The sequence below is a fragment of the Candida pseudojiufengensis genome, assembly GCF_024610245.1.
Source record: "Candida pseudojiufengensis strain CBS 10847 chromosome Unknown scaffold7, whole genome shotgun sequence".
NCBI lineage: Eukaryota > Fungi > Ascomycota > Pichiomycetes > Serinales > Debaryomycetaceae > Lodderomyces > Lodderomyces pseudojiufengensis.
Window position 1 is genome coordinate 224,707 of NW_026261527.1, and position 17,628 is coordinate 242,334.

Here is a 17,628-nt window from a genome sequence, read left to right on the forward strand (position 1 = left end):
TTTTTGATTTTTCGTTTGATAACTTTCCTTATCAAATGAATGTAAGGATGCTTATCAAGCAACATGGATTTAGCATAGGCTCTTTTATTGAACACGGCTGTGATGAAAACTATCAAATTTGTGTGACAAATAAAATAGATTTTGAAACTGCTCATTGAAGCTAAAGGTTAAGGCAATGTCGATTTCCTTGAATCTTGAATCAGGTCGGAGTATGTAAAATTTAAATTTGCGTAACTTGAATATGTCAATTTAATAGTTTAGAGGTTGTTTAGCTATTCAAAATAAACTATATTTACGTATGAATCGATATATCAAAGCAAACAAATTTTATGACTTGTTTTTAAGAAGAATTAAAGTAATACTAAATTTGGACCATAGCTATAGAATGGAAATGATGACCTTTTTCAATTGAAGCTTGAGTTTGTTCTGTATTTATCACCAGTGTTTATTTCGTCGTGGACGAATGTTTCTTCAACACCACGTCCTGTTGTAGTGTCATTATTAAAATTTGGTGCATTATATCTTACTCCTTCAAGTTCATCTCCAACATCTTCTGTTTTAATTGGATTTGAAAATAATAAACCACAAATGAATTTTCTTTGTTCAGAATGACCTATACCAAGTTCTTTATCTTTACTCATTTGACTAATATAAATAATAATATCAATAGCAAATAAAAAAGTATTATAACAGCCATTGAAAATATACTTTGTTGTTCACGACAAAGTTTTAAAACATCTTCATATCCTCTATAACCTGAATAAATTGAACAGCTATATTTTACACTACCAGCCATTAAAGCAAATCCAGTAAGGTTTAAAACAAATAAGATAAATTCGAATAAAATTAATCCAATAATTGATGCATTACCTGAACAACTAATGATACTAATGATTAATAAATAAATTATTGTTATGAATCCAACAATTGCATTGAATAATATATATGATGAATAAATTTCATAATCAACAATAATCCAAATTGTTATATCTAGACCAAGACCTAAAAGTGCTGCAGCAACACAAAATTGTAAGAGTCTAATGATAAAAGTTATTAATTTTTTGGATTGAATAGATGTCATAAATTAAATGAGTATTTGAAATAGTAGTGAATTTTGAAATTAATAATTCTTGACCAATTGATAATGAGATTTTGAAAAATCAAGCTTATTTGGTTTTGTATTTATATTGAGCTTATCACATCTTATTTATATACCAAAGTAACGAGTTGTTGATTTTAAACTTAGATAAAATATTGATACATGTGTAATTAATATTATAATTGAAAGTTTGATTTAATAAAGTTTAAATGAGGACTTAAACAGTCAAATGCATCTAATGCTAATATAAGTTTACACGATCAATTTAAACGTCTCCATGACTGAGTATATTTTGCTTCTTTTTACCAAATTAAATTATATAACCGAACTCACAATTCAAGCTGAATGAACTGTATCCTGGCTGTAATGAATGATCAAATTTACCAACTTCATGAAACTTGACAAGAACTTGGTTTCGGTAGATAGCACAAAATAAAATATACTTTTCTGTGCTATTAAATTAGATTTCCTGTTAAATGACTATTTCTCTTTTGTGGAGAAAATTTGATGTTTAGGATCGATTGTTTGAATATTGTATTGAAACATACTTGGTATCTAAGTCATCAATTGATTTGATAAATCTATATTAACAACAAGGTTAGGCTTTTCTCACTTTACTGTGATGTTTTCATATTAATATCGGCAATTGAAGGGTCTTAATTAATCAAAGTATTACGAAATGTTTTAGGTTCAATTGTTTTTTTTATTTTTTTGTGTTTCTGAAATCTGAAACGAGGCTTAACCTCTCTCCACGGCTGTATCACTTTAAAATATAAAACATTTCAGATACTTAATTACTCCATTGGGATCTGTTACCTCAATGATCTACAAAATTAATATCACTGACTGATAATTGTAACTCGAGAACAAGTCAAACGTGTTAATGCTTTCAGTATGAGAAAAGGTATAACAAAATAAACCTACATTTTTAATACAAGCACTGATTACGTCATACATAAAGACTTAATTTCAATTTTCATTTTCGTTTTTTAAGTTTAAATTTTATTAAATAGATCTACCAAAGAATTGAATAACAAAAATGATGTATGGTTTGATTTCATATTAAGACGTATATAGATTTGAATTCTTGTGATTCAATCAAACCATTTGTTGTTCCACATTAATTTGACTGATTTCGGTGAAAGATAGTTAAGTTTTTTCTTTGAAAACATGGGGAAGATCATTTTTAATTTAAACGTTTACAACTGGTATTACATACATGTTATAGCTTCATCATTTTAAAAAATAAACTTTAATTTAACTTTAATTTATTCTTTTTAATCCCTGTGAAAGCACAATATTTTGTTCATTAAATTGAATGATCATTCATTTTCGTCTATTTATATTTGTATTAACGATAGTAAAGATTAGACGCGGCTGTGATAAAAGTTTAATTTTGAAACAGCTAGTCACAATTAACCTATAACTACTCTTCCATTAAACTAGTATAGACTACAATAGAACTGTATAAGCAAGGAACTCAGCACTTATGAATAATTTAGGATTAGATCCGAATGTTTGTGGTACCGTTATATTGTAGCCTGTAAAATTAAAATTTACATTCTTACTCTGCCTTTTGTTGTACATTGTGACATGAATTAGCCAACATTTGTTTTCAAAATAATATTTAGAGACTAAAACAGACAAGTTTTGATAAGTTATGAGAGTAAGAGCTACAATTCAGCATTCATATTTATAGTAACAAATCGTGAAAATTAAAATAATAATACTTTAGTGTCATCAACAACTTTAAAGAAATAATATAACCATAATTCAGATTATATTAATCTTACAAAGTTGAAGAGCTCAGGTACTTCTCATGAAACTTATTTTCTCTATTTGAGCTCTCTGAAATCTTAGTTTTGTTGTCATGTTGTTTTTGACGTGAACCACAAACTCTTGATTCCTCATCTTCAAAATGTTTATCACGAATGATGTCTTCATCATTTGGAAAAATGATTCCAGTTAAATAATTGGCTGACTTAGTGGTTGGAATACCTTTTTTACAATTTCTTTCAGCATAAATATGCAAAATAACTAAATTTGTTGCAAATAAAACGGCATTCAATACACCCATTGGTAAAATAGCTTGATATTTTTGGCAAATATCATAATAACCCGGGTAAGCTATATCATAACCTGAACAATTTTTCATTGGCAGACTTGCAATCAATGCAAATCCAGCAACATTAGATGACCAAATTATAGATTCTGCTATAATTATACCAAGTATACGAACTTTTTTAGTGAAACTTAAAATGAAAATAGATATCAAATAAACTATTGTGACAATACCAATTACGAAATTATAAGTACTTTCTTTCTTTGCGTACCCAAGATATATTACTACGTCAAGCCCAAGACCAAACTGCGCTGCAGCAAAAGTAAGTTGAAGAATTCGAATAATACAACTAATGATGATTTTTGATGAATTTGAAACCATTGTTTTAATAATGTCTTAATGATTTCTGTAAAATTGTTGAGATGAAAATTGGTGGAAATAACAAAGTTTATATAATGCTATGAAATCCATACTATTTAAGGTGTTGTATAATGAACATATCAATGAACAATCCTATTAACTGTGCCGAATAATGGTTGATCCTATTGAGATTTGATGCATCTGAGCTTAAAATTGAAAAAGGGGTCAGTCATAAATTATCTCTGACATAATACGGAGTTGTAATTCTTTTTAAATCCGATTTTACAAGTTTCAGCCTCATACGGCTCTTATTAGGCTGTATCTGTTACTATGAGTAATTATTCCTGTTGTATTATGATTAGGATTTCGGAATATGATTTATATTATGTTACTATCAAACTTTATTTTGTATTAAATCGAACTCGATATCTAAAGGAAACGATAGAAAAAGTATCAACGAAACTGCTAATAAATATGATATCAACCATAACAAATTGGTAGCATAAAAATTAACCGAAAGTGAGATTCCACGGCTATAACTTCAAATCACATAAATCTCAATGGATGAATTGAGTTTTCAAAAAAACATCTGGGAAGCATAAGCCAGGCACTGCTTTCATAAAGTTTTGCTACGTTCTAAATCGATTTTGAACTCATAAATTTCAAATTTCTTGCATGATCAATATATTTTACAAGAGAAACCACCCCTTAACGTTAGGTATAAAATTACTCGAAACACAAATCATTCATTACAAGTTGGATCAATGTAAAGCATTATATTAATTAAAGCTTGAAAAAAAGCTAGACAGTAAATCAAACAGACTCAAATGAAACTATATTATATATATATTCATAGAATATGATAAAATGGCATGCTTTTATCTCTCCAAAGGAACTAGTCTAAACCTCTAAAGTAGTTGTTGTACTCCTAACTTTTTCATCATACTCATTTTTACTATTTGCACTTTCAAATGTTTCAATATTGTTATTTTGTGGTTGTCGAGTTTCAAATTGTTGAGTTTGAGGTTCAATTTGATAATTTGTATTAGCACCACTTTCAGCAGCATAAAATGAATCTTTTTTTGGAAAAATACCACCAATTAAGAATGATTGATTTTTATAAATTGGTATACCTTCTTTTTTATCTCTAATTGTGAAAATAACAAATAATACTAAATCAGCTACAAATAATATAAAGTTAAGTACTGCCATTGGTAAAATTGGTTTATAGTTTTGACAAAATATTTTTGATTCAGTCCAATAATAATAGTCACAATTAGTTGGATATGAAGCTGCAACTATTGCAAATCCTGTAAGTTGAAAAACAACTATTATTGCCTCTGGAATAATAAATGATAACAATGATCTTTTATTAAAAAAACTTAATATAAAAGTAACAATTACGTAAATCACTGTAAAGGCTCCCCATACGGCATTAGCAGTAGATTCAACTACTATACTATCAGCGACCGCGTCCGATCTTGCACCTAAAGCCATTTGAACAAGACCAAAAACAAATTGAAGAAGTCTAATCAGACAAGCTATTCCAATTTTAATAGGATCTGAAATCATTTTGTAGTATTTGATTTAATTAAATTTGTTTGAATGTTGAAGTTGTTAATGATAATTTATTGAATGAATTTAAAAATTTTCGAATGATTTTGAGGCAATATTATAAATATTTATAAAAAATGAAAATAAGTAGAATTTGGGTAATTACTTATGCTAAAATTAATTAAGGAGTTTCCTCGTGTATACTTCAATATAGTGGTTTAAAATAAATTAATTTACTCATATGAAATCATTCACTACCCATGTAATTCATCTTATATGAGTTTTGAGACAATAATTGAATCTGTCAATTAAAGATATGCATAATGTCAGCATTCGTAACATGAAAATTAAATTACTTGAATAATAATTAATTGATTTTAATTTTGAGGCATTAGATTTTGAAGATCAAAGAGTGGATGAGAATGTGGGGGTAAAGATAAGATTTGATTTACAACAAGGAGTTTCTTAATAATTCTCAAACGATGTTCCAATAATTTGATAACATTGTGTTCATGTATGTAACAAAAGTTTCTTATCAATTGCCATATTTATTCCATGTATTTCAAATTCTTATTGTTTTATTTAACACGGCATTTGATTACTATGACTACAATTAATATATTTATTTTACAGCTTTATGAAAGATACAAATTCGATTCAATAATAAACCCCTCTGTATTAAAGATTGTGTGTTCCACCATACAGATTCAATGCACGAATAGTTCAAGTATTCAATTCTGGACCTTCTTAATTTAAGGTAATTTCACATTTGATGTAGATTTGAAATTTGATCTATAAAAATTAGAACAATTGTAAAAAATCATGTTCGTATGAAACAAATTTAATTACACTGATTTTGTGTCTCAAATTTGCAGATTAAATAAAGTGGTGCAAAAATATAAATTTTGTATATAGCCTCTCATGGAAGGAATTAAGACATTACCCCTTGATTCATAATCTTTCATGGCTTAAAATATTTCGTTTAATTCAATAATGGTTTTGGAAGTTTCTTGTTCCGAATGTTTTTAGTTTTGACATAACCAAATAATATTCTTGGTGTTTCATATTTATTTGTACTAGAAACATATATTCTAAAATGTTTACATTCGTAATGATCGATTTCATTCAAACTTCAAGTTAAAGCACGTCTCGTAAACTGTCTGAAAAAATTATTACCTCGAAATACAAATTTACATATGAAAGAAAAGAGTAGAAGTATTGATAATAAACATTTTTTGTTCGTAAATAATAAAATTTATTACTGTCAATTAATGTTTTAGATTTACACAAATCTAAGATTTTGTGTTTCAAATTTCTCGTACATTTTGAAGTTTTTTTTAATTTCATACTTTAAATCCAAATTAATTGATTTTCTATGAGGAGCGCAATTTGTAGCAGTACCCAATCAAATTGTGATAAGGTTTTTTGATCCCAATCTATCTTGTGATTTACGAGTCGAAAAGTTAAACGTTTTGCCTCGATTTTTTAACATACATGGTATTTATTACACCACCTGTCCTACAAATATTTTAAAATTGCAAGTTGAAAAAAAAACAATATGATTCATTTTCAATTGAACCAATTCAACTGAGTTTAAAACAACATAAGTTGGCAAAAAAATTGATTGCAAAGTTTGGAAAATTGTACACAGAGTGACTACGATATAACTTTTTATTATGAAGCACCAAATCTTCAAGTATGTATTAAAAAAATTATATAAAATCTAGAGTCGATTAGTATCAAAAACTTTACTAGCGGACTATCAGCTATTTGCATCAGACTTTGTAATCAAATATGATTTTATTCAAATTCAAGGATTTACTTGAGTTGTGGTATTTGTATATTGAGCTTGAGGTTCCGAACTTGTTGCAATACCATCAGTAGTTGTATCATCAATAACTTGACCTTGACTGTTACTTGGTTCACTTTCAGTTTCATATTTACCATGTTGTTGTTCTTCATCAATAAATCCACCTGTAGTTCCTGTTAATCCACCACTAGTTATATCACCATTAATAAATAAACTGCCCCAAATAAATTCCTTTTGTTGTAAAGTTTGATTAAAAATTTTATTTTTAATAAATGGTATAATTATATATATTGTTATTAAAACTAAATCAATTGAAAAAAGGATCCAATTCAATAAACCAAATGGTAATATAGATCTATATAATTGACAAGCAGTATTATTATTTGAAACATAATTATTATTAATACTCAGATAATAAATATAATTACATGATGAATAATATGACATATAATCTGCAATTGATGCCCATGCAGCTAAATAAAAAATCCAAAATATAAATTCTGAAATAATTATAAGTAATGGAAAAGTTTGATTTTTGAAAAAAATTGAAACTGACAAGATATAACCCAAATACAAGATTGTTAAAACTGCAATTGCTATATTATATGAAACTCTTGAAAAATTCCAACCAATTTTGGCTTCAAATGCTGCACTTACTGCTAATAATATTACTGCAAATAAAAATTGTAATCCACGAATTATATAACTTGTTAATGGTTTTGAAATTGAAAGCATTGTTTATTGTGGTTATTTTTGTTGATATAGCAATTGATAAATGATATTTGATGAATAGTGATTGTTTATTGAATTATGTCCCTTGTTATGTGCAAAAAATCAAAAAAGTGAAACAATTGAAAAATATACGAATTTAAAAAAACATGGAGAAAAGAAAAAAAAAGAGGAACGTTCATCCTTTATTTATAATCCCACATTTAACGAAACTACTTTTTCATAAAATTAAACTTTGGAAGATTTTAAAATATTAATTTGTCTTGGAATGATTAATCAAAATATTTGTATCATTCATTCAACTAAAAACCCTTAACTTTAATCTTAATCTTATGAAAAATTGTGAAGAAAAGATGAATAAATTTAGTAAATGTAATTCAACTTAACTTTAAAATGAATATTATCTTGAATCCTACAGTACAACCATATCGTCAATCATTTAATAATTAAGATTATTTGGAGTTTAATGATCGTCATGAAGAATTAGTCTCAGACTAAATATATTTTTTTCTTCATTGAGGAGATAATAATATATTAAAGTGTAAACTGTTGTTGATATATGAAGATTTTAGATCTTGCATATTATGAATCTAATACGGTAATAATTTATTCACGTATCTACGTATCTTAAGTTTTTACGTAGAATTACTTAATTTCAAGATATTATAAACATTTGTGAATTAAATTTTGTGGATTCCATTCATTTAATTGAGATCTTATGCTTTTGATACAAAATGTTTCATATGATTTATTAATAGAAGAACCATTCCAAATTGTGAGACATGCTATTATAGGATGATACGGCTGAAAAATGTCTCAGAAGTTACTTTTTTTATTTTTTTTCCATCTTCTAATGCCATACATCTTGTGATCAATCTAATAAACAGACAATCCTATTATTTTAATTACTAAAATGTGAAAGTTCGTAAATCAAAAAATTTTAATGACCAAAAATTATTATTATTGAAATTATTATTTTTTATACAATTTCATCCCCCTTGAATTATTTTATTAATAATATAATATTTTATAAACGTTTGTATTCAGCCGTATTGTCATGAGATTTTATAGAAAAGCTTCAATTAGATACAAAAGTGAGGTATGTAGTCTACCATAATTTGGTAATTATGACTCACTCGCCAATTGATCATATACTTTAATACGTTTCAATCGTAGTTTCTAATAGGGAGTTTGTACAAGACAAGAGATTGATATCGATAGATAATCATATCCTTATTGTATTATTTTTTGATGCAGATTGATTAGACTACTGAATATTTCTTGGTTTTTTACACTTTTTTGTTTCTCATGCAATGAGTGTAAATAATAATAATCTTGAAAAATTGGTTGTTTAGTACAGTTTGGTACAGTTTGTAGGGAGTCTGTGATTTGTTCTAATTTTAGACCTTTTTAAGTTTGATTATCAGTTTTGGTAATTGCACGAAGCTATTTTCATCCGTTTAGTTTGATCACGATAAATGATAATCAAATTAATCTTGATCTAAATTTGTTTCTTGGGTTTAATGACTGATGTTTTTTTTTGATTTTTCAAAATTCATTCACGTTTCTCAGTTTCAGTAGTCTGACTAGCCAAAATTTACTAAAACGGATAATAATTCGGTGATTGATTAAAATTAAGTTAACAACATGTGGTAACGCTATTGATTCTTTCTGAAACCTAAAATTTGTGATAAACTATTTCCTCAATCACATTAAATTAATATTATCTTGAGAATTTCGAGCTTTAAAGATCTGATATATATTAGCCAATATTTTTCACGGTTACTAGAAGCAAAAACTCTCATACTCTAAATCTAAAAATTTTAACTCGGAATTTGATAATTATGCAAATTTTATATGATTCATGAAATTTAATTTAATAGTATCTGATTCCTAAAATTATTCGCTTATTTTTGTCTCAATTTTATTAAAGAGCAGAACAGATGCATACCGTCTCAAAATATCAGGGCTGAATATAGCTCAAACTTTTCACAGGCATAGAACTCCTTGCCTGCATAAATATGAATTGTTATCATCTAACAATTTTTAAATGTGGAGTTCACAATCTATACTCATTCAAAGATGTTCAATAAATGTTCATATTTAGTCGTTTTTGAATTAATCGGGAAATGAACATTGTATTGCTGCTGTTAGAAATTAAAATTAATCTCTAGAAGAACAGTAAATATGTATATAACTTGTTTGCTTAAGTGGAAAAGATGGTATTCCAACGTGTTTTCAATTTCCTCAACTCTACTTAATTGTGAAAGGATTTGCAGCCAAAATTAATGTGACAAATACTTTATAAAATTATTATGTCTGCAATGATAGACATCACACTTTTAATTCAGAAAATTTAGAAAGGGATTGACAAATTGATCTGGAAAGCCAAATGTTTTGAATATTGGTACTCACCTGTTAGTATTAAGCCGATTAGTAAACTTACTAAAGTTAATTAATCAGTTTACAAATTTGAACAACTTACACGAATTGTTTTAGTAAAATTGTGCAACACAAAAAATACACAATAAGTTCCATAATATACCATGCCAATTATTATATAAGTACTTACTACAATCAATACATTGTCAACTTTCACTGTCTCAACTTAGACAATTCATTCCATAAATCAAAGATTTCAAAATTCTACTACTAGTTTTAATATACAAATTTATATATAATTTATTATTCATTCAAGAAATAATGAGTATTTCAGCAATTAGAATAAATGCAACAATAACACCAGCAAAAGCAGCAATAATTATAGTTCATGGTTTAGGAGATTCAGGATCAGGTTGGAGTTGGTTTGCTCAATTAGTTGAACAAACTAAAATTATAACTGATTCAAAATCAATAAATTATATTTTCCCCAATGCTCCAATTATTCCAATAACTGCAAATAATGGTGCAAAAATGCCTGGTTGGTTTAATATTTTTGAATTGGGAAAGGCTGATGCTAAACAAGATATTGATGGATTTTTTAAAAGTTGTAATGTTTTAAAAGATTTAGTTGATGAACAAATTAATAAATATAATATACCAGCTGATAAAATTATAATTGGTGGTTTTAGTCAAGGAGCAGCATTATCATTAGCTACTTTATCTTTATTAAATTATAAAATTGGAGGATGTATTGCATTATCTGGATTTTGTGGAGTTACTGATGAAATAACAAAAAGACATCATAAAAATATAAATTATGATACTCCAATTTTTCAAGGTCATGGTACAATTGATCCAATAATAAATTATAATTATGGTAAACAAACAAGTGAATTTTATAAAAATTTAGGTTTTAAAAATTTACAATTTCATACTTATGAAGGTACTCCACATAGTGCAAGTGAAGAAGAATTAATTGATGTTGTTAAATTTATAAAATCTATAGTAGAGAAGTAAGATAGACATTTGAGTACACTAAATAACATTTTGTTTCGTTTCTATCTATTCTAAAATCATTTCTCACACTCTTCTTGTAAAGTTTCATACAAATATTCAGTAAATTTAGGTAAACCAGATTTCCCACTACAAATTTGATACATATCATTTTTTTGCCATGTTTCTGGTTTAATTTTTCCAGATTTATCAACTTGAACATAACCAAATACATTTTCAATATAAGGACGTCTTGAATATTCTGGAATTTCTCTAAAATCATATATTGGCATAAATGAATCTCCATTTGTACTTGCTTCCATTATAAATGTAAAATCATTATATATTTTTGTTGATAATGTTTTTTCAAGTAGCTCTTTAAAATTATTATTTATTTGAAAATTTTCTGGTTTTGGATCATTTGATGTTGATGAACCTATTGTAAGTGCATTTGGTTTTGAAGATAATGAGAAATTAAAATGATTTGGTGGATTTTCATGAATGATGATTTGTGGATTTTTCGAATATTTGGTTAAAAATCGAAGTTGTTGATTCAATTGAGTTGGTTTAGTTGATCTAGCTTGTCTTAGTAATACTTGGAACATGTCAATTGATTTGTTGTGTGGTTGGAATTGAGGAGTTTTTGTCTTGAATAAAAGATAAAAGAGTTGCTGCAATCAAGATGAAAATTGTATAGAGATTTTGTGTAGCCAATTTTCAATTTCCATAGTCCAAGCTGCTTGTTCTTCACATACGTAGATACTTGAACTGAAAAAGGTTAGAAAAGATTGATCAATACATTCAAACATAAGGTATAAAGGTTTGTCGATAGCTCAATCTGAAAAAGTTGAGTACAATATGTCTCTGTTTTCAATTTTCTTGTTTACTCTCTTACTTACAAGAAACTCGGTGTTAAGAACGTATCCAACACAATTTTCAGCTGATGTAAAAAAGTACACTTTTCAAATGGTCATAAACTCATAATTTTTTTTATATTGAAGATTTTAATAAAATTTAGTATGTAGTAACATCAGGAATTCTAATTGGAATGTAATTTGATTGAGGTGATTTTAGAAATTTTTAATATTCGTTAGTATATTGCTAAATGTGGTAGACAACTATAGATAAAGTATGTAACGCGTAAATATTTCGGTATAGAGTTCAATTGAAAACATGAATATGCAAGATTAATTCCAAATCAAAATAGTAAGACCTAACAGTACCTCGATTGATGAGAGGTTTCTATTTAGCCAGACTGACGAACTTTATCGTTGGTTGGGTTGAGTTTGATTAGTTAAACATGTAAATATATAGACGTGTCTCATGTTCTCCATTATATATTATTGAGGTAGAGATGTTTTCTATTTTGTTTGTTGTTTAAGTTGTTTCAAATCAAAATTTTTTTTATTTGTGATTAAATTTAACATTTCAAAATTTCGTTTACTTTTGATTTAACTTAACAGATTCATAGATCTAATAATCACTTTTTACAACCAAATATATTCATCATATCAATTAAATAAATTACTTTCATATTCCACGTAAGGTCTCATTAAAAGTCAAATCACTCAACTAACACTACAATTCAATTTTTTAAACATTTTTAACCTAATCTAATTCTCCCTAATCTCAACAACCAACATACATTCAATATGAACTATTCACTAGACAATAATATATCATCATCAGCTTTAAGAAAAAGAAAAACTTTAAAAAAATCTATTAACTTCTCAATAATGATTGTTGGAGAAAGTGGATCAGGTAGATCAACTTTAATTAATACATTATGTGGAGGTAATTCAATAGTTCAAACATCATCAACAATAAATCAAGATCCATTTTCAAGAAAATTAACTTTAAGAAATGAAAATGTTGAATTAGAAGATAATGAAGGTCATAAAATAAATTTAAATATTATAGATACACCAAATTTTGCAAATCAAATAAATTGTAATGAAGATTTTAGAATAATTGTTGATTTTATAAGACATCAATTTGATGAAGTTTTATTAGAAGAATCAAGAGTTAAAAGAAATCCAAGATTTAAAGATGGTAGAATTCATATATTAATATATTTAATTAATCCAACAGGTCATGGATTAAGTGAAATTGATATAAAATTTTTAAAACATATTAATAATTTAGTTAATATTATTCCAATTATATCAAAAGCTGATTCTTTAACTCCTTCTGAATTAAAATTAAATAAAACAATAATATTAGAAGATTTAAATAAATATGGTATAAATTATTATAAATTTAATGAATATGAATATGAATCAGATTATATTGATGATGAAATTATTGAATATAATAAATATTTAAATTCTTTATTACCTTTTGCTGTTATTGGAGCAAATGAATATAGAAGAAATCCAGTTACAAATGGTACAACAACAAATGATGAAAATGAAGATGTTGATGATATTATAAAATTAAGAGTATTAAATAATGAATTAAAACCTATAAATATTGATAATTCAGATATTAATGATTTTACAATTTTAAAAAATGTTTTATTAATTACTCATTTAAATGAATTTAAAGATATAACTCATGATCAAATTTATGAAAATTATAGAACTGAAGCATTATCTGGAAAAACTTTTCAATATATGAATAAAAATAATTCAGATGATGAAGGAAGTTCTAGATCATATACAACAACAAGTCAACAAAACCTTGATTTGAATGGATCAAATGGTCATGGAGGATCAAATGGAAATGGATATCATCATCATCATAATCATAACTCAGTCAATCATAATGATAAAAATAATGGTCAATCATCTGATTATTTAATGAAAGAAGAACAAATTAAATTAGAAGAAGAAAGATTAAAAAAATTTGAAGAAAGAGTTCATCAAGATTTAATTACAAAAAGACAAGAATTATTAGAAAGAGAAAATGAATTAAAAGAAATTGAAAAAAGATTATTAGCTGAAGGTTTAAAATTAAATGAAAATGGTGATGTTATAAAAGTTGAAGATGATTAAAAATTGTTAGTGGTAGTTAATTTTTTTGTGTATTATCCTGTTTTCTTCTATTCTACAATTGATATGACTAGTTTTACTAAACAATGTTTCTGTATATTGATACTCTAAACAGCTGTAGTTTGATATTTTGTAACTATTGAATCAAATAATTCATTTTTGGAAGCTTCATCTTTAATTAATTCATGTTCTCCATTAATTTTTTTTAATTCTTCTAATAATTTTTCACTTTCATTACCAAAATTAATTAATCTATCTAAAGTAATTTGATTAGCTAATAAATTATCCAATTCATCATCTTTAAATTTAATTGAGTTATTATTATCATTTTCTTTTGACAATTGTTCATAGTCTAATTTTATATTTTCAATTTGTTTTAAAATTTCTTGAGATTCAGGATAATGTTTTAATTGTAAATTTAAAATAAATAAAATAATTAAATTATGAATTTTTCCCTTTATATCATCATCATTAAAAGAATTATTTAAAATTTCATCATAAAAATAAAAACAATTATTTAAATTTTCATTACCATTTTGAATTGATTTTACCCAACTTTCAATAATTTGATATATAATATTATCTTTAACAAATTCAGGAAATTGATTTAATTGCATAAAAATTTTTTTAACGTTGGAATAATTTCCCCTGATTAAATTTAATTGAATTAAAATTAAATATATTTCAATTTCATTATATTTTGTTGAAATATTTAAATTTTCTAAATAATCATTTAAAAAAATTATAGCTTGATTTAAATCTTTTTCAAATTTAACTAAATAAAAAGTTGTTAAAATAGCTTGTAATTCAAATTTTGCTTCTTTTAAATCTTCAAAATATGTTGAATCATCTGTTCCAAAATCATGTAAATCATTCCATGCTTGTAATACTTGAAAAACATTTAAATCATCTGGAAATATACTTCTACCATTTTCAATTAAATTTGAAGCATCTAAATTTAATTCAATTGTTGATCTTATTATATATTCAAGGACTTTTAATTGATTTTCAGGTGAAAAATCTTCTAAATTATAATTTGTTACTTTTTCATGTTGATTTGTATAGAATTGATATCTTATTAGGTATAATTCTCCAGAATCTGAAAAAGAATCCATTGTGTTGTGTTCGTTAAGTGGGTTATTGAAATTGAATGTGTTGTTAAAATAGATTAGTTGGTTGTTCAAACACGAGACAAATATTTGATTTTGTATTATTACTCTAATTAAATACTTAAGATTTTTTCAATACAGAGAGGCTACCAATTTTTATATACATATTTACAACTAACATGAATTTCATAAACTACTTAGGAAGCGATTCGAAAAGTACGTAGATGTAAATCATTTCTATCAAAATAGATACCAAAAGACTCAAATGTATTACTTGACTGAGGTTTTTTGAATTTGGAGCAAAATTCTGGCTTTCGTCTGACTTGTAATTTCGATCACATTATTTATTATGAAACAGTGATTAGTTCAAGCTGTGAAGTTCCTTGTATGAACCTTATCGGCAGCTCAGGTTTCAACTTTTCTCGACTTTTGGCGAATTGAAAAGTATTTATCATCATCAATGATGAATTTGGAACTAGAGGAACACATTATTCATTTGCTTCATATTTTGTCCCAAGCTTCTAGTTAAATTTTAATTACTTCCTTGATCTCTTTCATGATTCTTTTCCAATTCTTTAGCTTGTTTCTCCTTAACTTTTTTCATAATTCTTTCTTTTGCTTCTGGAGTTAAATCTAAAGTAGTAGTATCTTTAAAAGTCATTTTAGTTTGAAATTTTTCTTTTTTTCTTTTTTCAATTTCTTCAGGTGAATGAGGTTCAAATTTAACAAATTGAAAATCTGATCCAGATTTATAAGTTACATATCCACCTAATAATATAGCTATTGTTCCTACTATAAATTTATGAGACATTGGTGATCCTTGTGGTAAATTTTGTCTCATTTTTGTAATTGAGTGGTTTTGGTATGTTAATTGAGAATTGACTAATTGTAAAAAACTTTTCTTTTCTGTGGTTGGGTATATTGTATAGTTTTATATCATTTGAAATGAATCTTTTATATTCTATTTTGCTGTGTATCAGATTTTCTACTAAAATTAATTTCTCCGTAAATTTATTTGGTAGTACAAAATTTATCACAATCTCACACGACTTTTGGATTTGATAATATTAGAATCATTTTATATTATAAATCAGATAAGTTCTTTTTGACTGAATCAAGTTGTAACCAACAATCATTTGTCTTTCAAGTCATTTCAAACATCAAACTCGAAACAATAGATTCAGATTTTTTTGATTTCACTTGCATATAGCATCCTTCCAGTTTTAATATCCGCTCATTCAATATTCTCATATTTAGAAATATTTTCCATACCACAGTTCCTCCACAATTCAAAATTTGATCAAAAAGTATTGAAAAACTATTGAAAATCTAAAGATGGCTGCTCTTCCAAAAAGAATATTAAAAGAAACAGAAAGATTAGTAAGTGATCCAGTTCCAGGAATAACAGCAATTCCATCAGAAGATAATCTTCGACATTTTAATGTTACAATAGATGGACCAAATCAATCACCTTATGCAAATGGTATATTTAATTTAGAATTATATTTACCAGATGATTATCCAATGTGTGCACCAAAAGTAAGATTTTTAACAAAAATTTATCATCCAAATATTGATAAATTAGGTAGAATTTGTTTAGATGTTTTAAAAGATAATTGGTCACCTGCTTTACAAATTAGAACTATATTATTAAGTATACAGGCTTTATTAGGTGCACCTAATCCTGATGATCCTTTAGCTAATGATGTTGCTGAAGATTGGAAAAAAGATGAAAAAAAAGCTGTACAAGTTGCTCAAGAATGGACAGTGAAATATGCTACGAAGAAAGAATAAAGAAGAAACAAATATATTAATAGCATTGATAATGAAATAGAAATGAAATCTTTTTACTTTGAAAACTCACTTTTAATTCCAATCTTACCTCGTTTGTCTTCACTTATGGCTATGTATGAGGTCTTATCGATTGTATTTAAAAGTTACAGGATTTTTAAAGTTTGTGTATAATCAAATTGTTTCAGACCTAAGCATTACAAAGCCACGCGCCGAAGGAGCTATATACGCTTAGGTTTGAGGTGTAGTTTATCTACAAGCTTTGAATTACATATACTTCAAACATATTTACGAGATTTAAACTCTTACAACAGCATTATGTCCTAATTTGACATATGTAGCTTTAACAGCAATGTGCGATATCGGGTAACAATAGTAGTTTAGCTATGTAATGTGATCTGATACTTGACCAATTTGGTTTTATAATGAATTAACCACAATTTTGCAACCATCCCCTGAACTCAGGTCTGAATTAGGAATGAAGTTTACTAAAATGGTAATTAAGTGATAGACAATTGAGATCAGATAAGCCCAAAAATAGTTTAATCAATCCTTAGTACTATTGAAGGCTGTTCATTTAAAATTATAGCAACTTCTTTTGAATTCTAATTTAATTGATGGATTTAAACAAAAATTAAATCTAAAAATTTTTGAAAAGCTTGTTTCATAAAAGAAACAAACGATCATAACTATCATCGAATTACAAGTCGTTATTGGTTCATTAAAATTATAGATTTAAAGGATCA

The 17,628-nt window shown here is 26.2% G+C and overlaps 10 protein-coding genes across 10 annotated transcripts; 3 read left to right on the forward strand and 7 right to left on the reverse strand. All coding sequences in view use genetic code 12, as the record gives it.

The window, feature by feature from the left end:
- Window positions 1–404: 404 nt before the first annotated feature.
- KGF55_002079 (uncharacterized protein) lies at window positions 405–641 on the reverse strand (the record flags this gene model as incomplete). The annotated part of the gene is made up of 1 exon (XM_051756723.1): window positions 405–641. The coding sequence occupies one exon, from the start codon at window positions 639–641 to the stop codon at window positions 405–407; it is 237 nt and encodes a 78-aa protein (XP_051615067.1).
- A 2,247-nt stretch (window positions 642–2,888) lies between these two features.
- On the reverse strand, window positions 2,889–3,542 carry KGF55_002080 (uncharacterized protein; the record flags this gene model as incomplete). The annotated part of the gene is made up of 1 exon (XM_051756724.1): window positions 2,889–3,542. One exon carries the CDS (start codon window positions 3,540–3,542, stop codon window positions 2,889–2,891), a length of 654 nt encoding a protein of 217 aa, XP_051615068.1.
- An 879-nt stretch (window positions 3,543–4,421) lies between these two features.
- Window positions 4,422–5,093, reverse strand: KGF55_002081 (MARVEL domain-containing protein; the record flags this gene model as incomplete). Its single annotated transcript, XM_051756725.1, has 1 exon — window positions 4,422–5,093. One exon carries the CDS (start codon window positions 5,091–5,093, stop codon window positions 4,422–4,424), a length of 672 nt encoding a protein of 223 aa, XP_051615069.1.
- A 1,792-nt stretch (window positions 5,094–6,885) lies between these two features.
- On the reverse strand, window positions 6,886–7,620 carry KGF55_002082 (MARVEL domain-containing protein; the record flags this gene model as incomplete). Its single annotated transcript, XM_051756726.1, has 1 exon — window positions 6,886–7,620. One exon carries the CDS (start codon window positions 7,618–7,620, stop codon window positions 6,886–6,888), a length of 735 nt encoding a protein of 244 aa, XP_051615070.1.
- Window positions 7,621–10,317: 2,697 nt separating this feature from the next.
- KGF55_002083 (palmitoyl-(protein) hydrolase) lies at window positions 10,318–11,013 on the forward strand (the record flags this gene model as incomplete). The annotated part of the gene is made up of 1 exon (XM_051756727.1): window positions 10,318–11,013. One exon carries the CDS (start codon window positions 10,318–10,320, stop codon window positions 11,011–11,013), a length of 696 nt encoding a protein of 231 aa, XP_051615071.1.
- A 56-nt stretch (window positions 11,014–11,069) lies between these two features.
- On the reverse strand, window positions 11,070–11,594 carry KGF55_002084 (uncharacterized protein; the record flags this gene model as incomplete). The annotated part of the gene is made up of 1 exon (XM_051756728.1): window positions 11,070–11,594. The coding sequence occupies one exon, from the start codon at window positions 11,592–11,594 to the stop codon at window positions 11,070–11,072; it is 525 nt and encodes a 174-aa protein (XP_051615072.1).
- Window positions 11,595–12,641: 1,047 nt separating this feature from the next.
- CDC11 (septin) lies at window positions 12,642–13,985 on the forward strand (the record flags this gene model as incomplete). Its single annotated transcript, XM_051756729.1, has 1 exon — window positions 12,642–13,985. One exon carries the CDS (start codon window positions 12,642–12,644, stop codon window positions 13,983–13,985), a length of 1,344 nt encoding a protein of 447 aa, XP_051615073.1.
- A 104-nt stretch (window positions 13,986–14,089) lies between these two features.
- KGF55_002086 (coatomer subunit epsilon) lies at window positions 14,090–15,097 on the reverse strand (the record flags this gene model as incomplete). Its single annotated transcript, XM_051756730.1, has 1 exon — window positions 14,090–15,097. One exon carries the CDS (start codon window positions 15,095–15,097, stop codon window positions 14,090–14,092), a length of 1,008 nt encoding a protein of 335 aa, XP_051615074.1.
- Window positions 15,098–15,623: 526 nt separating this feature from the next.
- On the reverse strand, window positions 15,624–15,932 carry KGF55_002087 (uncharacterized protein; the record flags this gene model as incomplete). The annotated part of the gene is made up of 1 exon (XM_051756732.1): window positions 15,624–15,932. The coding sequence occupies one exon, from the start codon at window positions 15,930–15,932 to the stop codon at window positions 15,624–15,626; it is 309 nt and encodes a 102-aa protein (XP_051615075.1).
- Window positions 15,933–16,426: 494 nt separating this feature from the next.
- Window positions 16,427–16,885, forward strand: KGF55_002088 (E2 ubiquitin-conjugating protein; the record flags this gene model as incomplete). Its single annotated transcript, XM_051756733.1, has 1 exon — window positions 16,427–16,885. The coding sequence occupies one exon, from the start codon at window positions 16,427–16,429 to the stop codon at window positions 16,883–16,885; it is 459 nt and encodes a 152-aa protein (XP_051615076.1).
- Window positions 16,886–17,628: the final 743 nt, after the last annotated feature.